General features: G+C 44.4%; 1 protein-coding gene, 1 long non-coding RNA gene and 1 other non-coding gene across 5 annotated transcripts in view; 1 reads left to right on the top strand and 2 right to left on the bottom strand.

Annotated features, from left to right (window-relative positions):
- The first annotated feature begins 1,888 nt into the window (after positions 1-1,888).
- Positions 1,889-9,356, top strand: LOC132660210 (uncharacterized). The gene is made up of 2 exons (XR_009601536.1): positions 1,889-2,394; positions 3,929-9,356. It is a non-coding gene; the product is annotated as an uncharacterized LOC132660210 (long non-coding RNA).
- A 6,104-nt stretch (positions 9,357-15,460) lies between these two features.
- Positions 15,461-27,223, bottom strand: part of PLEKHG1 (pleckstrin homology and RhoGEF domain containing G1) — a 254,209-nt gene continuing 242,446 nt past the window's right edge. For all 3 annotated transcript variants that reach the window (XM_042253622.2, XM_027972556.3, XM_042253623.1), the window contains 2 exons: positions 24,955-26,572; positions 15,461-19,003 (listed from right to left, as the gene is read on the bottom strand). In XM_042253622.2, the coding sequence (XP_042109556.2) occupies positions 17,940-19,003; positions 24,955-26,572 (2,682 nt within the window). In that variant the 3' untranslated portion in view covers positions 15,461-17,939. The remainder of the gene's footprint in view (positions 19,004-24,954; positions 26,573-27,223) is intronic.
- Positions 22,998-23,069, bottom strand: TRNAS-GGA (transfer RNA serine (anticodon GGA)). Its single transcript has one exon. It is a non-coding gene; the product is annotated as a tRNA-Ser (tRNA).

The raw sequence follows: 27,223 nt of genomic DNA, 5'->3' as shown, positions 1-27,223 counted from the left end.
TTCACAAACCAATGAGGTAGGTATTACCACCTTTTAACACAAGCGGAAACAAAATCATAGAAGTTGTGTCTTGTACAAGTATTACCAAATGAAACCTGGGTCCACTCGCAAGGGTGCATTAAAGACAACCTACTGACATCAGGCTGTGATGAAGGAAAAGTGCAAGGGTTTATGCAGGTCCCAAACAAGGAGAACTGGCAGCTAATGGTGCAAAAGATTCAAATTCCCCAGTAGTTTTCAGGGAAAGGTTTTTAAAGATAGGGTGAGGAAGAGGGTTTCAAAATGCATGATCAGCTCATGGACATTCTGATCGATTGGTGGTGAGGTAATTCTGAGTCAATATCATCAACCAACTGGTTCAACTGGTCCTGGGTCTATGTTCTTATGGGCAACATAAATTAACTGCTTTGATCTAGTGGGGGTTTCAGTCTCCATAGAACAGCTCAAAGGGTATGTCTCAGAATATAATCTATAGCCTTTGAGGAGGAACAAAAGGTACTTGACTTTGTCTAAGGACTAAACTCTGAATAATTATTTTGGTCTTACTTGGCTGTTTTGCTTTGTTTCTGTACTTTCTCACTTCTCTGATTAAGTTTATTCTTTGGAACTTGGGGAAAGTCTGGGAGGCTAAAGTTTTTCTACAAACGAGGCACATGGAGGACATAGGGGTGGCGGGGGGTGATCTGTTCCAGGAATGCACCATAGCATCCTGCTCCGTTACGAAAACATATAAACATCAGAAAGGAGACCTGAATGGCCTGTTCAGCTACTGTCCTGATAATCTTGGGCAAGTCTTAAAACCCTCAGAGGCTTATGTGTGTTAGGGACCAAACGACGATCTCTAGGACCTGAGTCATGTTTCCCAAAAAGAGACAGGATATGTGCTCATCCTGCCTGGCCAATCATGTAACGCCAGCTACTCCTGCAACTGAGACAAAGAACTGCCTGTATATAAGCCGCCATACTCCTTTGTTTGGGGCTCTTGTCGGATTTCCTTGTGTGGGATGAGACTTGAGCCCTAGCGCGCTAGAGATAAACTCCCTTCTTGTTTTTGCATTACTGTGGTGGACTTGCTCTCTCGGTCGGTTCGGAGATACGGGCTTGGAGCATAACATTTGGGGGCTCGTCCGGGATTTCCGTCCCGCCGGGGAGGACAACTCTCCTGGTAGAAGGGAGTAACCTCGTTAGGAGATAAGAGCTCTGAGCACCGGTGCTAACGTTGCAGAAGCCCAGATTAAGTCCGAGGCCCAGTATCGTACTGGGGAGGCATCTGGCTGTAAAGTGCAGAGGCAAGTCAGCGTAAGGCCAGGGCCTGGTTTCGTGCTGGGGAGGCAGCTGGCTCTGGTTACTGGGTTAAGTCCAGCGTAAGGCCTGGGCCTAGTTTCGTGCTGGGGAGGCGGCTGGCTCTGTGAACATCCTGCAGGTAAGATTGAGTGCATTGTCGGTGGCCACCTTGCGTTTGTTATCTGTGGTGTCTGCGTTGCTCTTTGTGTGCTCTGTTGGCTCCCAGTGTACTTTTCTGTGATCATGGGACAAACAACTTCTACTCCTTTATCTCTTATGAGTAACCACTTCTCTGATTTCAAGTCTAGAGCACAGAATCTATCATTGCTGGTGAAAAAAAGCAAGTTAGTAACTTTTTGTTCTGCCGAGTGGCCTGCTTTTGATGTCAGCTGGCCACAGGAAGGCATCTTCAGCCTGCCTACTATTCAAGCGGTCAGAGAGAAGGTGCTCACCCTCTACCCTTCAGGACACCCAGTCAGACCAAACTCCATACATTTTAGTCTGACAGGACCTGGTGAAAAACCCCCTGGCCTGGCTAAAACCTTTTGTTTTTCAGCCCCTCACTTCCCTTCCCTCTTCCCCGCCCTTGCTTCCACAGGTTCCACAGGTTTCATCGGGAGAAACCAAAAAGAGAACCAAGCCTTCAGCTCCTCCCAGAAAAAGGGGCCCCACCTAGGGAACTCGGAGAAAGGCAAAAAAAAAAAAAAAAAAAGGCCAGCATAGCAGAAGAAGACCCAGAGGTTCCCTCCACCATTCATGCGTTTCTGGTCCGGGCAGGGGCAGCCAGATAGGGTAGAAAATGGACATATCAGTATTGGCCCTTCTCCACTAGTGATTTGTACAATTGGAAAACCCAGACTCCCTCCTTCTCTGAAAAACCGCAGGGTCTTATTGATCTTTTAGAGTCTATCCTGTTTACTCACAATCCCACTTGAGATGATTGTCAGCAACTGTTACAGGTACTTTTTACTACAGAGGAGCACTAACGGATCCTGTCAAAAGCCCGGAAAAATGTGCCAGGGGTGGATGGGAGGCCCACAATACAGCCTAACCTCATTGAGGAGGGGTTCCCCTTGGTGCGACCCAACTGGGACTTCAAACGCGCTGAAGGTAAGGAGCGTCTCCGAGTGTACCGTCAGACTCTCATGGCTGGCCTTAGAGGGGCCGCCAGAAAGCCAACTAATTTGGCCAAAATAAATCCAGTGAGACAACAGCCAAATGAGAGCCCAGCAGCCTTCCTGGAAAGGATAATGAAAGCTTTTAGACAGTATACCCCTATAGACCCACAGGCAGATGAGTCACGAGCAGCAGTTATGTTAGCATTTGTAAATCAAGCAGCCCCCGATATTAAAAAAAAGTTACAAAAGATAGAGAGGTTAAATAAACAATCCTTGCAAGATCTAGTGAGGGCAGCCGAGAGAGTTTTTAATCATAGACCCCAAAAGAGAGAGAGGACCGCATTAGAAAAAAAAAAAAAAATTTAGAGCTGAAGAAAACCGTAAAAATCAAAAAGAGCTGGCCCAGATATTTTTTGCTGGGGTTGAAAACAAAAACAGGTTCCAAAAAGGAAAAAGATTGGACTCAAAAACTGAAGAAAAAATGACAAGGCGTAAGCTTGAAAAAAACCAACGTGCGTTTTGTAAAGAGTTTGGACATTGAAAAGATAAATGCCCCAAGAAAAATCTAAAAGAGGGGCCCAAGAACCCCAAGAACGAGACTCCCTTTCCAGACAGTCATATCCTCTACGCGGGTGAAGATAGCGACTAGGGGGGTCAGGGTTCGAAGCCCCTCCCCGAGTCCTGGGTAACTATAAATGAGGGGAAACCGGTTGGCTTCATGGTGGACACAGGAGCCCAATACTCAGTCTTAAACCAAAAAGATGGACCCATGTCTAAAAAAGTAGCTGGGTGCAGGGAGCAACCGGGACTAAACGATATGGATGGACTACAAAACGGCATGTGAACTTGGGGGCCCACCAGGTAACCCATTCTTTTCTGGTGATACCTGAGTGTCCAGCACCCTTGTTGGGAAGGGATTTACTGTCTAAAGTAAATGCCCAAATTCATTTCGACCACGGACAAGTGTCGGTTTTAGATGGGACCGGGCATCCTCTTCAGGTCTTGTCTCTGGCATTAAAAGATGAATACAGACTCTACTTGCCAGAGGCCCCAGTGACAATAAGCCCCAAAGTACAACCATGGGTTCAAAGATACCCTCAGGCCTGGGCTGAAACTGCAGAAATGGGACTGGCCAAACAGAGGCCCCCATCATTGTGGAACTAAAAGCCAGTGCTTCCCCGGTGAGGGTACGACAGTATCCCATGAGTCAGGAGGCTCGACAAAAAATTACTCCTTATATACAACGCCTCATAGACGCTGGGGTCCTAAAAAGGTGCCGGTCCCCATGGAACACTCCCCTGTTGCCTGTAAAAAAGCCTGGGGAAACTGATTTTAGACTGGTACAAGATCTACGAAAAGTCAACAAACGGGTGAGTGATATTCATCCTATGGTTCCTAACCCTTATACATGGCTAAGCAACTTGCCTCCAAACTACATTTGGTACACTGTTTTAGATTTAAAAGATGCCTTTTTCAGTTTGCCTCTTGCCCCCGCAAGCCAAGAGATCTTTGCCTTCAAATGGCAGGAAGACGGTGGTCAGACCCCTGTGCAGCTGACATGGACTCGCTTACCACAGGGTTTCAAAAATTCGCCCACGTTATTTAATGAGGCCCTGGACGAAGACCTCCTTGAGTATCGGGTTGAACACCCTACCATTGTTTTATTACAATATGTTGATGACCTTATGCTGGCAGCGGCTATAGAAAAAGAGTGCCAAGAGGCAACAGGTGACCTTCTCCAAACCTTGGGGACTTTAGGTTACAAGGCCGGGGCCAAAAAGGCCCAGATTGCCAAGCAAGAGGTTACATACCTCGGTTATAAGATAAAACAGGGCCAGAGGTGGCTAACACAGGCTATGGAAAAAACCATCCTCCAGATCCCTGAGCCGGCTAACCCTAGACAAGTGAAAAAATTTCTGGGAACGGTGGGATATTGCCGGTTATGGATTTTGGGGTTTGCAGAAAAGGCCAGGCCCCTATATGAGGGGACCAAAAAAAAACAAGGACTGAAAATGGGCTGAGCCAATAAAAGAGGCCTTCCAAGAGCTCAGGCGAGCCTTGCTAAAAGCTCCTGCCCTTGCCCTCCCTGATCCATCTAAGCCTTTCCAATTATTTGTAGATGAAAAGCGGGGGATAAAAAAAGGGGTACTAACACAGAGATGGGGACCATGAAAGCGACCTGTAGCTTACCTTTCCAAGAGACTGGACCCAGTGGCAGCCGGATGGCCACCTTGCCTCCGTATCATCGCGGCCACCGCGCTCTTAGTCCACGATGCTGATAAACTGACTTATGGACAGAGACTCTTGGTCTACACTCCTCATGCCATAGAGAGAGTTTTAAAGCAACCCCCAGGTAAATGATTTCTAATGCCTGCTTGACGCACTACCAGGCCTTGCTACTTGACACCCCACGGATTCATTTCCAAACGCCATGCACTCTAAATCCGGCCACTCTTTTGCCCAATCCGGGAAAAAATAGCCCCCTCCATGATTGTGATGAGATACTGGCCAGGGTAACAGTAATGCAAAAGGACTTAACCGATACTCCACTGGATAACAGTGAGCTAAAATGGTTCACAGACGGCAGCAGTTATGTAAAAGATGGACAGAGACGGGCGGGAGCCGCAATAGTAGATGACTCTGGACAGACGATATGGGCAGAGGCCCTTCCCCCGGATACCTCAGCACAAAAGGCAGAGTTAATTGCCCTGATTCAAGCATTAGAGAGAGCCAAAGGAAAAAAAAGACTATTTTCACTGACAGTCGCTATGCTTTTGGCACGGTACACATCCAGGGCCCAATATATCGGAAACGGGGGTTTTTGACAGCTAAAAAAAAGAAATAATAAAAACTTGCCTAAAATCCGTAGACTTTTAGAGGCTGTACAGATGCCTCAGGCTGTGTCAATAGTACACGTACCTGGGCATCAGAAGGGTGACAGCCTCACGGCACGAGGGAATCATGCCGCAGACCTGGCAGCTCAAAAAGTAGCTGATGAAGATTTCGTCACCCCTGTGTTGGCGATCGGACTTCCACCTCCAGGTATGGGAACTCTGCCCTCAACCCCTGAGTGTTCATCCACAGACTTTGCTTGGATCCAAAAACACACCAACCTTCAAAAAGATAAAGATAGATGGTACCGAGACTCAGACGGCTACTTGATACTCCCTGCTCAGTTGGGATGACAACTATATGAGCATTTGCACTTGTCTACTCATCTGAAAAAAAAAAAGACTCTGATGCTCTTTCAGACTGCGTGCCTGCGATTTCACCAGCACCAGACAACTGTAAAGAACATAGCGCATGCTTGTAAGGCGTGTCAACAGATGAGGCCAGAAAAAAGACAACATGCAGGACGGAGGTATCGGGGAGAAGGACCAGGGCAACACTGGGAAATAGATTTCACTGAGGTAAGGCCAGGCAAGTATGGTTACCGGTACTTGTTAGTGTTGGTAGATACCTTCTCAGGGTGGGTGGAGGCTTTTCCTACAAGGAGAAAAACCTCGATGATAGTGGCAAAAAAGATTAAAAAAAAAAAAAATAGTTCCCAGGTTTGGCCTGCCAGTGACCATCGGCTCTGATAATAGACCTGCTTTTGTGAGTCAAATAGTTCAGAGCCTTGCCCTAGCCCTGGGGACTAAATAAAAGTTACATTGTAAATACAGTCCACAGAGCTCAGGGCAAGTAAAAAAAAATAAATCAGGCTCTAAAAAACTTTAACTAAATTGGCTGTAGAGACTGGCGGAGACTGGGTGACCCTCCTTCCCTTCGCCCTCTTCTGTGTGCGTAATACTCCTTATCAACTTAATCTGACCGCATTTAAAATTCTGTATGGGAGACCTCCCCCTGTATGTCCAATATTAAAAAAAAAAAACTACCGCCTCCCATGTTGGGACAACTCCAAGAGGCCTTGATGGCCTTAAGCAAGGTGCACTCTCGTGTCTAAAAACTGCTCCAGAAAATACATGTGGGTCAAAATAAGGGAACTATTCCCTCACATGACATTGGCCCAGGAGATTGGGTATGGGTCAAAAGGCACCAAACCAAGGCACTAGAACCCAAATAAAGGGTCCTTATGTTGTTCTTCTTACCACCCCAACTGCCCTAAAGGTCGACAGTATTGGGCCTTGGGTGCATTGCAACCACGTACGCCCAGCTGCTTCAGCAGAGCAGAAAGACGCTAAAAAAAATGGAAAGCGTCTCTGCACCCATCCAACCCCCTGAGGCTAAAGCTTCAAAGGCGCCAACAGGACCAGGACAGCTCGGCTGGGCCGTCTGGTGGATGACCCAGTTACTCTGCTCCGGAGCTGCCAGCGTGAACCCGCATCAACCCGTCAAAATCACCTGGAAGCTGCAAAATAGACTAACACGTGAGATGCTTAACTCCACCACCACAATACATCCACCAAATACTTGGTGGCCAGACTTATACTTTGACCTTAAGCCGGTGGTAAATGTACCCTGGAAGAGGGGCAAGCTCCCAAATCATGCATTCTGGGCATGTCCAGGTGCGCCCAGGCATAACTAAAAGATCTGTGGGGAGATACAAAAAAGACTCTGTGCTGCCCTAAAAAGAGTGTTGTTTTTATGCTGATCACACAAAAATAGTTAAAAAAAATCTATGGCCAAAGTAAGAGAGGGACTAGCCCAACATAAATGAAAACGTGAGGCTTAACAAAAATGGTTTGAGTCTTGGTTTCAACAATCCCCTTGGTTGACCACCCTAATCTCCACCTTGCTGGGACCCCTGCTAATACTTCTCATGCTTACCTTTGGCCCATGTATTATCAATAGACTTGTAGCCTTTGTAAAGGAACGCATAAATACAGTACAGCTGTTTGTGCTTCGACAACAATATCAAACTGTGTCTCAGGACCAAGAGGAAGATTCCTCTATATGATCTAAGGACAGGGGGAAATGTTAGGGACTAAATGACGGTCTCTAGGACCTGAGTCATGTTTCCCAAAAAGAGACAGGATATGCGCTCATCCTGCCTGGCCAATCATGTAACGCGAGCTACTCCTGTAACTGAGACAAAGAACTGCCTGTATATAAGCCGCCATACTCCTTTGTTTGGGGCTCTTGTCAGATTTCCTTGTGTGGGATGAGACTTGAGCCCTAGCGCACTAGAGATAAACTCCCTTCTTGTTTTTGCATTACCGTGGTGGACTTGCTCTCTCGGTCGGTTCGGAGATATGGGCTCGGAGCATAACAGTGTGTCTCATTATAAATAGTGGACCAATCATTTAATGGGAATAGCAGTGAAAGAACCTGTGGTAGTTTTTTTTTAATCAGGTGCCCCAAAACACCGCTTAAAGATTCACACAAAGTTAGCCTGGGAAATGATCCTGTCCTTTATTTTATTGATGAGGCAACTGTGATCCAGAACAACCAAAGAATGACGCAAGGTCAAATAACCTGTCAGGATACTGCAAACCAGAACAAGTCCTCCAGACACTGACAATACCACTAGACAATGCTGTTGTTATAGCTGAAGAAACACAATCAAAGTCACCACGTCATAACTCACATTGTCCATAGAAACACAGGTTGCCCTGGTGGTTCCGATGGTAAAGCATGAAAGTACAAGTCACTCAGTTGTGTCCAACTCTTTGCAACTCCATGCACTATGCAGTCTGTGGACTTCTCCAGACTAGAATACTGGAGTGGGTAGCTGTTCCCTTCTTCAGGGGATCTTCCCCACTCAGGGACTGAACCCAGGTCTCCCACGTTGCAGGCATATTCTTTACCAGAAGGTGAAAAATCCACCTGCAGTGCAGGAGATGTGGGTTTGATCCTTGGGTGGGGAAGATCCCTTGGAGAAGGAAATGGCAACCCACTCCAGTATTCTTGCCTGGAGAATCCCATGGGTAGAGGAGCCTGGTGGGCTACAGTCCATGGGGTCACAGAGTTGTACACGACCGAACGACTTTAACACTTTCATTTAATGGACATTCATTGGATGCTGCTGAACGTGGGTTACTGGCCATGAAAATGAAAATCACCCAGTTCACAGGGAATTTGTGGGAAATCTCTGTACCTTCCTCTTAAATTTGCTATGAGCAGCAAATTGTCCTTAAAAGAAAAAAGCCTTTTATTTTTTTTGAAACTTATCTAATCTACCCTCAGGAGTTTCCAACAGTAACTCCACAACTGTGGTGACAGTTTGCTAGTCCATCTGATGAGTGCTGACTACTGTGATATTTACAAAGACTGTGAACTGTCTTTGTCTTTGTGAGACCACATATTGTACAATCTTGTTTATAGGAAATGTCCAGGATAGACAAATCTATAGATACATAAAATGCCAGGGTTTGCTTACGGCTGGATGGCATCACTGACTCAATGGACGTGAGTCTGAGTGAACTCTGGGAGTTGGTGATGGACAGGGAGGCCTGGCATGCTGCAATTGATGCGGTCGCAAAGAGTCGGACACGACTGAGCAACTGAACTGAACTGAACTGAACTGAGAGCAGGGGAAATGGAGGAACTGGAGGTGAGAGCTGATGGAACAGGGTTGTTTTCTGAGATAATGAAAGTGAAATTCATCCCTGTTTCTGGAGGAGAATCAAGAGAAAACACCAGAGGATCTGAAGCTGGAAATGAATGTGTTTTTCCAATATATGTACTATTATTTATAACATATTTATAGAAAAACCTAAAGGAAAAAATAAAATCACCCACAACACTATGGCCAAGTCATAACTGTTAATTTTAATCTCTTAATTTTATTTGAAATTGTTTTATAAAATTGCAACCATAGGCCTCTTCTTCACTTGCTGTATTTGTTTTCATGAAATTGGGAAAGGATAATATTCGAAATCATGACCTCTAATGGTTATATATTATAACCTATTTTGTGGATAGACCATAATTTATTTTACCTTTTCCTCACGTTGTTTGTATTGTTTCCAGTTCTGATGTGAAAAATAACATTCATTTGCTTGTTCTGTAGCTGTGCGTTGAAGGCTTTCTATGTGTCAGGGGAGGGGTGGGAAGCTGAATTGGAGTCACACCTGTGGTGGCAATATTTACCCACCTTCCTTTGCAGATGCAGTTCTCAGAAAATTTATAACTGCTGAAAATGTTAAGTGGAAAAGAAACAGCACAGGGAAGTGGAGGATAAACAGCATAGCCACATCTTCATAGAAAAAGGCAACCTCCTGATCATGTTGAATTGCAGTTTTTGAACTGCCTGGTTCAGCACTGCACAGCAGGTCCCAAAGACAACTTCCCAGCACCTAATGAAATATTCTATATGGAAGAAAAATTTGAATAGAGAAGAACAAGTTAAAACCAGTACTCCTAAGCTAAACTGATTGGGAACTGTGAGCCAAAAAACTTAACTTGTTACTGTAATCCCTATTACGGAAACAACTCAGGCCATATATTGTGCTACAAAGCCACCTTGAGGAAGGCACTTTGGAGAATGTTTTCAGTCATCACCAAAACCATACGATGATCCATACCTTTAAAGTGATACTTTCTATCTTTAAATTAGATCTCACGTTAAAGTATAATAGTAAAGTTTACCTAGAGGCCTTGTGTTTTTTGTGTATGTGTGGTTATATCACTTTATAGCCAATAATCAAACATTTATTAATTTATCTTTTAAATACAGTAGTAAACATTTTCTTATGCAGAATAACTACATTGCCCCCAAAATTACAGCTGACCCCTGAACAATGAGGATTTGAACTGCACAGGTCCATTTGCATACCACTATTTTTCAACATGGCATTGTTGTTTTTTTTAAAAAAAAAAAAACATGAATCCCCCTCCCACCTGCCTCCCCATAACATCTCTCTGGGTCATCACCGTGCACCAGCCCCAAGCATGCTGTATCCTGCATTGGACATAGACTGGCGATTCGATTCTTACATGATAGTATACATGTTACAATGCCATGTTTTTTGTTTTTTTTTTAAACTGTATTAAAGTTATACTTTCTAATCTTAAAAAATTTTAGGTGTTTGACACTGTACTCAGGTCTCATAATATGATTAACTGTGATCTTAGATATAATTTTTAAAAATCACTTTAAGGTCTAGAACAACAAATGCCTGGGCTGATCAAGCTAGTTAATGTATTTTACTCAACCTCTTCAAATCCTCTTGCGGGTGACCATGGAGGCCTCTGTCCTCTGCTCACCTTTAACTCTCCTCCAGCCCCACCCTGAAGTCAACAGGAGGGCCTGAGTATAAGGTGCTTACCTTTCAGAGGAGAGCTATTTGGGTTCTTATATACTCATAATCTGGCTTCCTAGGAGGCTCAGAGGTAGAGAATCCACCTGCCAATGCAGGAGATGCGAGCTCAATCACTGGGGCAGGAAGATCCCCTGGAGAAGGAAATGGCAATCCACTCCAGTATTGTTGCCTACATAATTCCATGGGCAGAGGAGTTTTGCAGGCTACAGTCCATGGGGTCCCAAAGAGTGGGACGTGACTGAGCAGCTGAGAATGCCTGCATGCATAAAAATTGACAAAGCCCATTGCCTGGGGCCTCTCTTGCCTTCTGAGATGGCCCACCCCCAGAGTATGTTTCCTCCCTGAATAAACCTTCTTTCACTTTACTATGGGTTGATTTTGAATTCTTTTCTGCACAAAGCCAAGAACTCCCTTTTGGCGGCTGTCCCAGGGACTCAGACATGATTTGGGATGTGACCATCCTTTTTCTCACCCCACTCTTTCCTGTAACACTTTGCAATAAATACCATTTGCACATAGATCAAACAAAGTTTATTTCCGGAGTTAATATAACGCCTCCCTCCAGGGTCAAAGATTGGGCAAGTTGGCCAGTAAGTCTTTAAGACTAAAGACTAAATCCAGTATTCCTAGAGTGAATATTCCTATACCAGCCTCTATCCTAGAGTGAAGGAATCAACACTTAATAAGATAGACACAAGCTCAGGTGTCAGTTTTCTGTGCATAACTGGCACACACACACAAAAAAACAAAAACAAAAATAAACAAGCATTTGATGGAAAGCTATAAAGCAGGAAGGTTTAGTGTTATAAGTGTTAAGAAGAGGCACCTTCCCAGACCTGGAGAGTCATAAGAAGCTTCCATTAGATCAACTGGGACCTAAAGGATGATGATGTTAAACTTTTCCGACTTCAGTCAACTCAAGCTTGGACTGTGTCAACCTTTACCCAAATTTTATGCTGAGTTATCCCACCCAAACCCCTTCATAAATAGGCATGTACCCTTACCTTAAAATGTTCCCCAACTTTGCTGCTGGGGAGACACTGCTTTGGGAAACATCTCCAGTGTTCTCCTTACTTGCTGCAAGTAATAAATCCTTCTCCCCATTTTTGGCCTGGTTGTGTCTTTGGACTTGACAGTCACCAAGAGGCAAACCAATTTTGGGGTAACAGTATGATTGCTCTGAGACAGTCTCTATGGATCTCCTGCATTTTGCATCTCTGTCTTATGTCAGTCTTGTTCTAGGCTACTGCGGCAAGGATATTTATAGAGTAAACAACCTTGGAAGATAGTGTCTCCCTCCAGGGCAGAAGGCAAATATGTTTGCTGCCTCCAGAGTTAAGATAATACCTCCCAACAAGGTCAAAGTTTGGACAAGTTGGCCAGTAACTCTTTAAGATAAAGGATTCCTCAATCCAGCATTTCTCAGCTGTGGAGATGTTAGATGGGTAGGCATGTATTGTGTCAGAGGGCTTTAACCAAGGAAGTCACTGGGAGACCCAGAGCAGCTATCTCAGTCCTAGAGATAGCAAGCAAAAATTTGCAAACTACCTCTTCAGGCTTCAGCACAAAGCAAAGTTTATTGAAGCATAGATACACTCTCAGAGAGAGATCCGGCTGTTTCTGCAAGGTGAAACCAGCCCTCCCATACAGGCTTAAGTATGTTTATAAGGAGTTATTCTGCCAGGAGGCAGAAGGCACTTATGGGTGAGTGACAGGGGGAGGAGGTGGGTTGCCATCATGGGTGATGATTGCTGTTTGATTGACTGTCCCAAGTTCTGTAACAAGTTCATTATTGCATATGCCCCTACTCTTGATTCACTAGGAGAAACCCACCTAAGGGAGGGCAAAACCACATGTAGATTTTATTATGATGTTGGTATAATGAGTTTGTGTTTACTAGAGTTTATATGGGACTCCAGTATTCTTGCCCAGAGAATCCCATGGACAGAGGAGCCTGGGAGGTTGCAGTCCATGGGGTCACAAGAGTCGGACACGACTTAGTGACTAAAACCACCACCAAACCATATGGGACTTCCCTTGTGGCTCACCTGGTAAAGAATCCACCTGCAATGTGGGGTATCTGGGCTCAATCCAGAGTGTATATGGGGCTATCCAGGTAGTGCAATGCTGAAGAATCTGCTTGCCAACACAGGAGATGCAAGAGACGCAAGTTCGATTCCTGGATTGGGAAGATTCCCCGGAGGAGGAAATGGCAACCCGCTCCAGTATTCTGCCTGGAAAATCCCATGGACAGAGGAGCCTGGCAGGCTACAGTCCATGGAGTCACAAAGAGTTAGACATCATGACTGAGAACACACACACACGCAGCATGTGCAGCCCAGGGACGTTCTCTCCTTTTACTGTGCTCCGTCTTTATCAGGATAAATTGTCCACCAGCTGATCACAGTTTCCATTGTCCTGGGTGAGGGGGGAGGGTCTCCAAGGTGGGGACTAGCTGGACTGCTTGGCTCCCTTCTTTAGCCACCATCACTTCTTTGCTACTACTGTCTGGGGACGGTCCCCAGATTGTTGGGGCTTAGCTTGATTATTCCCTTCTTGCTTTTCTTTTTTGCCTCTGTCACCTCCTTGTTAATGTCTAACTACCTAACAAAACCACCCCACCGTGCGTATCTGGGCAGAGCGTAGCTTCTCTGCAGGCCCCTGTGGGCCTTGGAGAAGCAAGGGGAACCAATGCAAATGAAAAGCTCATGCTGCCTGTCCTGCTGAAAGTGGTCATGACCTCTGATGCAGAGGCAGGCTAACTTGTTAGTGTGCAAGCTGAGTAAAATCCAAGACCTTCCACAGTTCTTAATAGTGATTTTTGAGCTGAATGTTGAGGACTGGGCAGGTTCTGTCCTGAATGGTAGTGGGAAGGCCATGCATGCAAAAGGAAAGGCTGAGACCGATTTAGAGGCGTTTGTGCAAGATTTGGTTCTGTGTTTAGAAGCATTATGCTGGCTAAGACTTAGGAGGATAGAGGTGAACAAGTCTGAAAATAAGGAAGACTAGCAAGACCATCTGATAAGAAGCTAGGCCAACATCACCCCCCCTTATGTTCTGGTTGATCTGCTTTGGTGGTTGAGTGCTTCAGGCTGATCTTTACTATGGAAAGAGAACTGGCAGTCCTTACACAACTCACATACTGTCTTTGATAGTGTTACTTCTCCTGCCTAATAACAATCTGTACTTTTGTTCCCTGTTGTGTGTTTGCTCAGTCGTGTCTGACTCTTTGTGACCTTATGGACTGTAGCCTGCCAGGCTCCTCTGTCCGTGGGATTCTCCAGGCAAGAATACTGGAGTGGGCTGCTATTTCCTACTCCACGGGTTCTTTTCAACCCAGGGGTCGAACTAGAGTCTTTCCTGTCTTCTGCATTGGCGGGCGGATTCTTTACCACTGTGCCACTTGGAAAGCCCCGCGTTTGTTCCCTGGAGAGCATTAGTTACTGAGACCTGCTAAAAGGCAAGCAGTTTGGCTGGGCTCAGATCCCAAAATGGCTTAGGCCCAAAATGGCTTCTCTTATATCAAGAAAGCCACATCTGTTTCTCTTTCTCTGGGGACACGCTACCTTTTCTGCTTATGTCACCCCCTTTTAGGATGATACTCACCTTTAAATTCCATCCTCAGATCTCAGAGTCACCTCATCAGAGTCCAGGCCCAAAGAGACTCGATCTATTGTTTGTTTATTTTAAAGAAGGTGAAACTTTGGATTTTTATGTTAAAACTTTTTTAAAATTGTGAAAACCAGTTTCAGACTCCGGGTCACCAGTTTATAGCCTCTGATTTCACTAGTATATACAAGAAGGAATTTGCTTACCCGTGGTCTTGGGATGCTTGTATGGACAGCCATTCCTTGCCTTGGGGCTTCCCAAGGTATGCTAGTGGTAAAGAATTCAGCTGCCAATGTGGGAGAAGATCCCCTGGAGGAGGGCATGGGAGAAGATCCCCTGGAGGAGGGCATGGCAACCCACTCCAGTATTCTTGCCTGGAGAATCTCAGGGACAGAGGAACTTGATGGGCTACAGTCCACGGGGTCACAGAGAGTCAGACATAGCTGAAGTGTGACTTAACACACGTGCACACCTTTCCATACAAACAGTAAGATACCTGAAGGCTTGTGTTTGCCCTATACAGCGGATGGTTTACTTTTTATCCCCACCCTGTTCTCTTATATTTGAGCTGAATAAACATGGGTTTTAGAAATAATGACATGAAACTGCTTGCTTCTCTTCCTTTCCTATTGTGTGATGCATTGTGAATAAGCCATGGTCAGGAAAATCAAGTTTTGTTGTTTATCACAGATACACAAAGTGGACTTTGCCCATGGGCTTGCATCACCGGAGTAAAGTAGGGAAGTTTGCCTGTTGGCACTGAAAATATCTCAGCATTCTGGGCCCATCTCTTCTATCTCACCTGCCTTCAACCCCACCGCTGCCTGCTAGGCTGTTGTAGGATCTTCTCTCACCGTGAAAGCCAGTCATTAGAAAAGGCACTTAGCCTAAGGGGAATTTCAGAGAAAGGTATGATAATCTCAGGTTAAATTTACTATTAGAAAAGTAATCAAAAGATACAGAAAATGGTCTGTCGCAGGCTGCTGTTAGATCATCATAATACTTCTTTTCTTCTCTTTTTTTTGGCCACACTGAGAGGCATGTGTGATCTTATTTCTCCGACCAGGGATCAGATCTGTGCCCCACGTGCAGCAGAAGCACGGAGTCCTAGCCACTGATTCACCAGGAAATTCCACCCTGAATTATTTTCTACCCAGTACCTAAGATGAGGCAAACTAGTACAGTAGTATAATTCAGACAAATCTTGATCTTTCTAGAATCAACACACTAATTCACACTGTATTTTGCTTTGTACTTTACAAACTTTATTAAATAATGAGCATTACTAACTTTCATAATCTATATACAGTATTTAAACTGTTTTCCAAGATGCATGGGTTTGGTGTTTTTTGTTTTTTGTTTTTTTTTTTTGCACAAAGAACAAAGTAGGTGAAAAGTGAACTTATAAAAACAATTAAATCTTCAGTATAGAGACCTAATAAGAACTTGACATACACTTAAGTACATATAACTCTTTCCCTGCAATTATATACATCCCTACCCCACCTCCCAAAGAAACTATTTTATTTTTTGGAAACTATTTTAAACAAGAGCACTCAATGGATAACTTTGAGGGAAAATATGAACCTGATGATATATGTACACACAGATCTCAAAATCTGCATCCTGGCTGACAGAAGGGGTGTACAGAACTACAGATTTGTCCTAGAACCTAAAGACAACCATACAGACATTTTATACAGTAAGACAGCAGCCTTCGTAGAGCAGGGTGTACTCCTATAAGTAATATCAAAGTCGTGCAACAGGACTGGTGTGGAGAATTGATAATTTCTGAGAGTAAGACACCAGAGTATATGGATAATACAGAATTTGGGTCTTACAAACTAAAAAGCAGAACTGGGAAACTGTTCCTGGGACAAGAAAGTCAGGTAACTTTGCTTTGTAAACACATTTACAAATATATTCAGCAAATCTGAGAATCCACACTCTGTTACAATGCTTCTCTTTTCTGATACTGCTTCATCTTGAAAACTCATGTTATTTTTAAAGAAAGGCAATGAAAGAAATGTTTCCAGAAAACTGTTCGTCAATATGGACTTTGTTTTATAAGCTGCAAGAAGTACAGTATGGAAAAAGAAGAAATGGGTTATTTTTTTGTTACTTAGAAAAGGAATGCGTTAGGTACCTGTGTATAAGGATGGTCACATTTTATAAGTACAAGAGGCATAGCACTTAAAGAGAAAAAAAGAATTATGCTAAGATGACTCAAATTACTGATTCAAATCAACATCATTGTTTATCTTTAAATGAAAAGCCCAGATCCCATTTCCCTATACAGATTATCATATCTTTTAAGATGAAAACAGAGGGTGGGGAAGGGACCACAGAATGTAGCTAAAATGAGAATGCAAAGGCCACTGTGTGAGAAAATATTCTTTCTTTTTTCATTGATTGGAGTCTTCAATAAAATATTTTTAGAAAGCAGCAATAAATCCGCTATCATTTTTCTCTTCAGCTTCTTTAATTTTTGTTTCACTTTGTTTATCTGTTCCCTTCCGCAAAGAGTAGTATCAGTACAGAATATCACAATGAACTGCTATTTAAAGGCCGCAATTACAACATGAAAGTAAGATAGGACTAGTCAGAACTTAGAGACCAAAGATTCTGCTCTTCTGTATGCCCCCAAACAATGGAAAAAGACTGCCATATTTTGTCTGGATTAGAAAATAAATTTCATGGCCATCAATAAAATCGGCAAGGCTGGGTTCAGGTTATCGGGACGAGCACAAAACTCATGAAAGGACATCTGCACAACTGCTCTGGGAAGACTAGGTTTAAAGAACATTGTTTTAGCTTATAGTTTACTTCCTGTTGATTACAAACAGGCATAAAAAGTAGTGGAGGTTTCTAGCTGCTCCCTATCCCCAACCGTCACATGATGAGATAATCAAGTTGTACCCAGATGTCAACCCATTTTTTCTAAAAAGTCAATTTGCATTTTCTTGCACTTGGTTTTAAACCATTAAGGGAATCATTCATTTAACCCCATGGAACATAAAATACATGATGAGCAGCACATTCTTCAGGCTTTGTTCAAGAATACAGGTAAGAATTTTTGCTTATAGAAGATTGGTCATATTACATTCTAATTTCCAGTAATTACACACTTTCTGTACTATAATGAACTGATGTAAGGAAGTCAGCATAGACATCCTAAAATGGGTATCTGGACAATATTCTGATTAGAGATCCCTCATTTAAGGTTTTCTACGGTCTTGTCATGAATTTAACAGAAATGTCACAGGTAAGCATAATCCTTTAAACAGCTTTAGTTTCCTTTCTTTTTCCTTCCTTGTCGCCTCTGAGTCCTAGGATAAAGCTAACTAGTGGCTTCCAGATAATAGGAGAGGATTATTGCATTTCTTAAAGTCTTAGTACTAATTGTCAGGAGAGGGGAGAAAAAAATAGCACGGCCATCATGTTAAAAAAAAAAAAAGTCTAAAAAATTTTCAAGGAAGATTGACTTACATGAAACATGAAGATCATCAGCATCAGAAAACCCTTACGTGCTGACATTCGCTACAGTACAATCCTGGCTGATCGCCAGCCGTTTCAAAAAATTGTGCTATTAAAGAAAGTACATTTCACGTCTCTGGTTATTACAAAGTTGTTTTAATCTGGTGCATACACAACACCTCTCAGAATCTGCAACTCATGATCATAGTAAGAAGTTAATTGAGACAGCCACTCTTAAGAACCTTTAGGCAAAGCTGCTTGAGCTAAGACACTGGAATTTTTCCCTTAGAGACTGGACAATATTTTGCTGATTGGGAGATGGCCCCTTCCAGAGATAGTCATTCAGTTTGTCGGGATCATTATATGGCGTCAGATATGGCGAAATCCCAAGTTTGCCACTTACTGGCTTTTTTGGAGTGCATGGACTATTCAAAGAGTAAGAAGTCGTGTGGCTGCAGACGTTATCCGTAAAGTCAGCGTCTGTAATCTTTGGGTCAGATTTCCTCCTCCGACTGCGAGACAGGTCTAACTCTGACTCATCTTCTTCTGACTTGATCTCCACATAGTCATCTTCGTCTCCTTCAGTCTCTTTGAAATTGGAAAAATAGTTCTGGGTAGCTATTTGAGCACTTAAAGGTAAATTTCTATTCACTACTAGAACTTTCTGCGAGTCCTGGAGTGTGAGATCTGAGCGTTTCTCAAGGCCCTGTTGACCTGAGTCAGCAATACTTGGCAGCAAGTCCTGGTGACTCTCCCACCTTGCACTTCTGTGTAGAGAGACAGGCTGCTTCTTTGCCACTTCACTAGGGTAGTTGATGGAGTCTGCGGACTTGTTTATCAGGATGGAGGAAGATGACTGGGACCTGTTATAAGGCTGAGATTTAGCACTGATTCCTTTCCGACCCAGAGAGTTGTAAAGATGGTCCTGGAAGGAGTTCTCCTTGTTTGGCTGGCTGACCACCACGCTGTGTCTCTGCACGGAGCCCAGCAGAGGGTCAGAGGTTTGAAGAGAAGGCACGGAGCAAGCTGCGGACAGTTGTCTTGGGGTACTTCTTGTATTGATCTCTAAGGTGGGATATTTTGACTTTAAGTCTTGCTCTGGCCAGGGACAGAAGTCAGCTAACTCTCCATTACTATAGGTTGAATGCAAAAGCCAGTCCTCGCTACCTTGCTGGGCCTGGGAAGGTGATGCAGAACTGAGGTTGGAGGGGTCTTGAGGGCTGGCCCAGTCATCCTTCTGAGTCTTAAAGGGGGTCTCTCTGAATACAATCTGGTCATACAGTTGGGAATACTCGGCAATCCTGGCACCTGGAAGGCAAGTATTAAAACAATAAATATACACAGAATCATTTCTGCATGTGAAGATTTAAAAACTAAGAACATTCTAATAACATATTTAAAATATTTAAACAGTAGACAGGACTTTAAAGTTTGAGGATGAGAAATCATCAAATGCTAAGCAACACAAATTAAATTAATTAAACTAACACAGTTTAATTAAAAAAAAGCCACCTAAAACTTCATTTAATTTGACCTAATTCTGGATTATTTTATTTCAACAACATGTCTGCAAGGGTTCCCTGTTTGCAATGAAAATTTCTAGTGTTTTTTAAAAGCATGGAATAGTGTCAGTGCTAAAAACAGGCATCATAAAAATAAGAAAGTCAGCACTTAAATCCTGGTCAACAAAAAATAACTCAAGTAGTCATTAAAAGAAGCACATCCGCCATGCAATGGCTACTAACCCTGCCTCACCAGGCTTGGCTGCTCTCCGACAACTACTCCCAAAAGAGTATGCTTCTAGCAGCTGTTTCTGTACTTTCTGTTTCCAGGCAGCCCCCCACTGCCACTGTCTGGGTATGTTGACAGGAGGTCCTTACTTCCAGGACTTACTTCCAAGACCACACATCCCGACTGACCCATGTCTCCTTTCCCATCATCGAGAAGCAGGCCACTGAAGTTTTCCAAGACAAGTCTTCCAAGTCTTAATGTCTTGGCTTTCAAGACATTAAGAATGAATCATCCTGTACATATAATCCATAATCTAATGCTCTCTAGTACTGGTTACAGGACAGGATTTTACCACTATTTCCATGAAAGCTATTGCCATTTCAGATTAAGCTATGAGGCCACTATCCTCTCTGCTCCACTTCTGAGTGCAGACGTTTCCATTTATCAATTTTTGCTTTTTGGCTCTGCCAGGTGGCTTGTGGGATCTTAGTTCCCTAGCCTGGAGACCAAACCCCTGTTCCCTGAAGTAGAAGCCCAGAGTCTTAACCAGGGAAGTCCCAGAGGACAGACATTTATAAAGACATTAACAGAAACAAGATATGGATAGAGAATTCTCTTGGGCCAGGAATGATTTAGGAGAGCCCAGAGACATCAATTTCAAAAGTTGTCTCCCCCCACCTCCTGGTCCAGGTACCCATATGACCACTGTAGCATCCAAGAATTCCATGAATCCTATAAATCGCTCAGACCACATCTAGAAAGTCTCCATGAAAGGAAGCTCTCTATCCTGCATATAAGGACCAGCAAGTGAGAGCATATCTCCTACTTGAAACTATTGCTATTTCTAGTAAATCATTCCTTGAAGTTAAATTAAACATTTAGTTGAGTTCCTGCCATTTCTTTCAAGTTTGTCTTCCGTGAGGACAGACAACAAGCTGCTGATATTCAGTGTGCCCTTTAACTGCGTCTTCCTCAAAACTACTTGCCCCTTAGGCCCCAGAATCAGGATAAATAGTGTTTATCTTCTCATTCTAGACCCTGCATTCATTCAGATCCTTTAGGCTTTTGAGTCCAAATTCCTTTGAAGGACAGAGATTATTAGCTTAGAATATCTAGTAACAAAAACTTGAACCATTACTCCTTAAAGGGCATAGTAAAGACTCTTGATACCAATTAAGATTTGGCAACCCCTTTAGAGACTGAAAACCTACATGGACTTAGCCATCCTGGAATATACAACGTTTAGTCAACTACGAAACCCAGCCAATGTCAGCTGGAACTTTAGGCCTGTCTTTGGTTAGCAGTCCCATCTGAAAGTTAAGACGGTTCTTTCTGAGCCATTCTCACCTACACCATGGTTCTGAGCCTGGTGCCACAGCTGAATCAGGAAGGCTCTGTACTTTCACAAGCTTCCAAGAGAATGACAATTTGGGAGAGAGCAGTGAGGGCTAATTAAAAAAATTCAGTTAAACTGCTGCAGCACCAAAATTTAACTCCAAAGCCTTATAAGAACTGTTAGCTCTTGAGTTGTAGAACATCTCAAAAACACCCCAGAAAAATCTCAAACCACGTATTATTCAAAATAGTCACAGTATTTCTTATGCTTTTTTCTTCTTTATCACTTTCTTCTTCTTCCTTTGCTTAATCAAGTCCTTAATCAATTTACCTCTTAAGACCCTCTATAAGCCCTATCACTTCTATAGATCCTTTTCTAACTTATTTCTCTGAAGTCTTATTTACTAGTATGCACCATAATACTTAGCTGTTGCTTGTGTATGTATATATGCATTCATGAACACAATCTTGTGTTGCTAGCTGTTTTATCTAAGCTGGTTTATTACTCCATCTACTCTGCCACAGAACAATCCCCACAGAAATCCAAGCATAGCTCTGGATAGAAATTGGTCTCAAGAACTCCTCAATTACTCAGATAATTTTTGGACAGCCTCCATTCATTCTAAATATGTTAAACATAAAGGTGCCTTCCTTAAGACTATACCACTAAGACTGGAAAGGCAGCCAAGAATTCAGGTTTAGCAGGAAAAGGAGAAGCAGAAAGACAGGTGTTAGTAAAATGCTACCTAATATATATGTTACATAACATATATATACAACTCATAATGGGCACAATTTATCTTCAGATAATAGCAAGCTGACCATTTATAAATTTGGAATAAAAAGTATCTCATAAGTAGACAATTTTCTGTGACTGTCTAAGTGTGTGTGTCTTTTTGGTCTCAGTTTGACTTTCTGAGAGAGTCTATAACTTGCCTGATGCTAACAAGAATGTGAGACAAGTTTTCAGAGCAATAGCCTGTCATGAAAGAGAGTCCCTTAGTCAGATATATAGGAAATAGCCAGCTCAAGATGACACCTCTAGCCTAGAAAACTTAGAAGTCAGCAGGATCAACATCCTTCCTCTTTCTTAGCATTAAGAGTCCTTATAGACCAAGTACATTATCACTATTCTACAGCCCCAGGTTTATTTCTTTTTTGTAAGTTTAGAAGGGAAAATTTGTGTCATTCTACACAAAAATTTGAAGTAATTCTTATTGATAGAAATATAAAATAGAATATTTTCAAGACAGGATTAAAATAAATGCTTCTGATGTTGCTTGGGTATAGAGAACAAAATGTTATTTTGCTTTTCTTACTTTATACAAGGAGGCAAATTCCTCAAACCTGTATGGAATCTTCTCCCATGTGAAATATCATTAAAAAAAAAAAAAGTGTGTGTGGGGGGCAGGGAGGGAACCCAAAGCTGCTTTGGTCTCTAAGACTGTCAGGAGGAAGGCCTGATGGGACAAGATGGCCATCATGCTACAACACGCTCCAAAAGGTGGGAGGGACTAGACCTGGTTGGGTGACTTATAGGCGGAAGTGCGGCCCGGCCCGGGGCCTCTAGACCCCGGGTAGAGAGTTCAATAAAGGTGCTGGAGAGTTTCAGCAGGTGAATAGGGCGTTCCTCCTTCCGCACAACACCGAGAGCAAGCTCCTGGCAAAGTGGCAAGGCCCATACGGAGAAGTCTGGAGAATCGGTCCATTCGATTACGATGCCCTGTGCCCAGATAAACAAGAGAGAGAAAAGGAGTCATCATGTCAACTGATTGAAAGCCTGGTGGGCACAGGAAGTGGTCTCGATCCACCCAGATGGAAGAGTCCTCAGGTCTGAGAGGAGGCCGGCCCTAGGGACGTACTCCCGCCAGCCAGCAGGGGGAGACATCACTCTCAGAGGGTGACTCTGGAAAGATCTCTTAGAGAGAACGTTGATGGTAGCCCACCACGTGGAGAAAGGGCCCAGACACAGAGCTGAAAAATAAAAAGATCCTACAGGAGCCCAGGAAGACACCAGTAGGCAAAACAAAAAGAACAAACCCCCCAAAAAGCAAAAGCAAACCCCAAAGGGAAATCTACTTAGTATTTAAAAGGTGGTTGAAAGTGAAAGTGAAGGTGCTCAGTCGTGTCCCACTCTTTGTGGCCCCATGGACTGTAGCCTGTAGGCTCCTCCCTCCATGGGATTCTCCAGGCAAGAGTACTGGAGTGGGTTGCCATTTCCTTCTCCAGGGGGATCTTCCCGACCCAGGGATCAAACCTGGGTCTCCTGCATTCCAGGCAGATGCTTTAACCTCTGAGCCACCAGGGAAGCCCTCAAAGGTGGGTAAAAAGAAATATTCATAGTTGTCCTGAGTCCTCATGATTCAGTATTGAGACCTGGCTGCTACCAGGGTTAGAACTTTGTATGGTTAATGGATGGTCCATATTCCAAACAATGTGCCTCAAGCAATTACCTCTTTTTAAAGGACAATGTGCTGGCCTAATCAATCTATCCTCAAGTGAAACGTCACTATTGTATATTTGCTCTCATTCTGAGGTGCCCTAGCCTGGATTCAGTCAGTGGTTGCATTGCCAATATACCACTTATCCTCTAAAACAGTCTGCCTGCAGCTGGAATTCAGTCACTTGTTCTACGTGTAACAACAAACCAGTGTAGCAACACTGGAGTTGGAAAAGGGACGTGAATTAATTCAAGCATGTTATTGCAAAGAGAAAAATATATGCAATCCAGCCTTTATCATATTTGTATAAAGATCACTTTTAACCTTTTTTTTACTTAGAAGGAAGAACAAGTCAAAGAGTTTGTAAAATCCTTCAGATAACATTTCCAGGGCCTAACATCCCTAAATGTTAAGAAATCTTACTGTGCGATAATTCTTAAACATTCCCAAACTTAAAAAAATTTTTTCCCTACAGATTCTGGTCATGCAACTTGTTGAGTTCACTTAGGACTCTGATACCTGCTTCTTATTCTCTGGTTCCCACCTGAGAAAGCAGTCGCAAAGATAGGAAGTCAGTGGCATCAAGCTGGCCAGATGAGCCATGTTTCCATCAAGCTAATTAACAAGACATGCCCAGATAATGAGCCATCTGGTTTTTACTTCTAATTGGAGAACTGTCTTCTCTCATTTGATAGAGAGGCAATTCTTAGTCAGAAGATCTAGGGCAGGGATTCCTAAAATAGGATGGAAAGTCTGCAGTTTACAAAACTCAGATTCCTGAGCCTAACCCCAGAAATCTCTCTGAATCTGGAGGGGAAAAACTCCTCAGGTGACAGCACCCTCAGGTTTTTTTCTTTCCATGACAATCCTGTGCTTTATTCACATAGATGCCTGGGTTCCACCGAGAACCTTGTGTAATTTAGCCAGGGGATATGCATATTTTTTCCCATGTCCTGAGGCGTGCAGGATTTTAGTTCCCCGACCAGGGATTGAATTTGGGACCCTGTGGTTAAGAGTGTCAAGTCCTAATCACAGGACCACCAGGGAATTCCCTGTACTTCTTTATAATAGAGAAAAAGTCAAGCATGATTATCTCATTCTTTCAACCCTAATGGTACCGATATCACACCTGTGATCCTGGTTTAGTTCTGACTCCAAAGGAGGCTTGACTAAAAGAATTAAATTCCTTGGAAGCATACCTGAGAATACCAAATGACATAGTATCAAATGGATTATAGCAGCTATTAAAAAAAGAAAAAGTAACACATGGAAACAGCTGGGTTAGTATGAACAGTTAAAAAAAACAACTGCAGAAGGGACTCCTTTTTGTCTTTGTTAGGATGAGTAGGCATTATTGTTGGGATTCTGGAGCAAATAGCAATCCTATTCCATGTGTGTCCAAACCTTAAACTCTTCACTCTGCTACCCAGCTACTCCTTCTAACACACTGACGCACAGGGGAAAAGCTCTAGATGCCACCAGTGAAACTGAAGGCTGTTTTTCAACCTTAGATTAAATTAGAGAAAGCCGCTTCAAACAGTATATCTGGAGTGATGACGTCACAGACACCAGGAAACCCTCCAGACCCACTGGTGTGATGGGGTGGGTGCTTGTCTGCGCGTCAGTGAGCCTGTGGTCTCGCTGTGGGAATGAACATTAGGGTGGCAGCATCCTCACAGCGCTAGGGGCATTTAGAACCTGAGCGCGCCTCTCTGCCGGTCCTCAGAAAGAGAAGGGCTGCTTGGCACCTACCGATGGCAGGCCCGCCCTGCCTCTTCTCTTCCAGGATGGCTGCCAGGTCCTTGGGCGTGGGCTTCTGCAGCTGGCTACTGAGCGTCTGTTCCAGCTCCGGGCTTTTCACCTTTAGCAGCTGATTTGCCTTCTTGATCTTCTGACTGTACTGCCTGGCCATCAGGAAAACCCTGCTCCTGGTCTTGTCTACATTGTCCATCCCGGGCTCAGGGTTCTCTAGGTCCACTGGGGACAGGCTGCCGCCGGCCACATCATAGGGACTCTCTGCGGGCGGCAGGTCACTGGCCAGCGACAGCCGGTGGAGACTCAGGCAGGAGCTGTCTTTGGCGGCCGGGGCTCGGTCCAGGGCACAGGGGGCCGGCCTGGGCCTGTCTCCGGGAGGCGCGAGGAGAGCCTGGCCCGCAGGCAGCGAGAGCTGTGAGCGGGCGCTCAGCTCCGGGGCGCTGCCCGCCAGTGGCCGCTCCTGCACGTCATCTTTGCTAACCGGAAACGCGGCCAGGAGCCGGTCTCTGGCTTTGACTTCGTTTTTCTTGATGTAATTTTCCAAGTCATTCCAGATTTCATCTACTTCTTCAGACATTTTATCGGAGATGGACCGATCTGCTAGGGCCAAGTTGCAGCCGAAGGAGTTATAGAGCAAACTCAGATAATCGTTATCGGAGGGGCCTGGCGGGTAGGGCGCCTCATCCTCGCTGAACTGGAGGCTGTCCTGGGAAGCAGAGGCCCGCAGACTATCACAGCACCCCAAGTCGGCCTCCAAGCCCAGGAAGGTGCTCCTTGCAGGACGCTTTGGGCTGCTGCCCCTGAAGTCCCGGGAGGGCGCCTCCGGGAGTGCAATGATGTCATAGACATTCTCCTCCATCACTTGGAGGTCGGGCACGCTTTGATTCCAGGCCTCCCCGGCCGGGAAGGCTCCATCTCTCCTGGGGTGCGATGCACTCTCCTCCTCAGGTCCCGCTGGCCTCTTGGAGAAGGCCAGCTCGGGGGTGCTCTTGGGGCGAACAGAGTCCCTGACTGGTTTGTGGGGAGTGACTTCCGCGTCTTCGCGTTTAGCAACCATCAGTTTCAAGTCCTCATAACTTATGTTGTCATAGACATGGTCTATGTCATCTATAGTCAACTCTATAGAGGACCCGTAGGGAGTTGTCCCGTCCTGCCCCTCTGTTTTAGGGTCACCCTGCAGTTCCCTTTGGGAGCTGTACTGAGAACCACCACTGTCCCTAGTCCTTATGTCAGGGGGACACGTGTTGCTCTCGCCAGCACTGCTGGCCCGCCGCACAATCCTGTGGCCGGAGCTGGGGGTCTCTGCGGACTCGATTTGCCCCATGTGCCAGCTGCAAGGTCGACTAGAAGTGCCATCTTCACACAGCTGGGCTGAGTTCAGATCCGAGGAGGAGAAGGATGGCAGGAACATCTGGTAGTCATCTTCATCCTCCTCGTTCTGTGGCCTTCGGCTGGGAAACAGGGCTTGGCGGATCTGGTGGTCGGTCCAGATGTTTCGGACGGCCCCACCTCCACGAAGCACACTCAGGATGGTAGAACTGCTTGGCTGACTGTTCCGCTGGGCAGGAGAGGGCCCTGCTGAAGTCAACTGTGGAGACCCTTCCTCTCTGGAAACCTGAGGAGAAGAGAAACATAACCGAATGAATTACACCCTACAGGCCACGTAATTCAGAATATTCTCCTATATTTACACATTGTCTTTCCCCCTACACGTGATACTCTTAAAGAAAATCATCAGGACACTTGGTTGATTTTTAACTGAATTGAAAGCATATCGGATATTTTGCAGTAGGGGCAGAAAGGACAGGAACTGATGTTTACTGAGAAATAGGCTCAGCTATTTGAAGATGTTCTCCAAACTGCATGTTCATAATCACTCTTTGAAGTGGATATGATTGTACCAGTTTCAGTGGTAAAGAATCCGCCTGCAGTGCAGGAGTTGCAGGTTTGATCCCTGGGTCGGGAAGATTCTCTGGAGCAGGGCATGGCAACCCACTCCAGTATTCTTGCCTGGAGGATCCCATGGACCGAGGATCCTGTGGGCTACAGTCTATAGCGCTGCAAAGAGTTGGACATGACTGAAGCAATGTAGCAAACAGGCATGCGTGTACCATTTTCAGAGTAAGCACATTTAGGCTCTTAGGGTTCAGTAACTTAACTCTCCCTCGTCAGTGGAAAGGCTAGGATGCAAACCCAGGTCACCTCACCCCACTGCAGGGAATCAGCTAAATACAGAAAGCTGTCAGATACTTCAAATCATTTTGAT

Source organism: Ovis aries, chromosome 8, assembly GCF_016772045.2.
Source record: "Ovis aries strain OAR_USU_Benz2616 breed Rambouillet chromosome 8, ARS-UI_Ramb_v3.0, whole genome shotgun sequence".
Lineage (NCBI taxonomy): Eukaryota > Metazoa > Chordata > Mammalia > Artiodactyla > Bovidae > Ovis > Ovis aries.
Note: the sequence above shows the minus strand (reverse complement) of the source record. Positions and strands in the feature narration are given on the sequence as shown.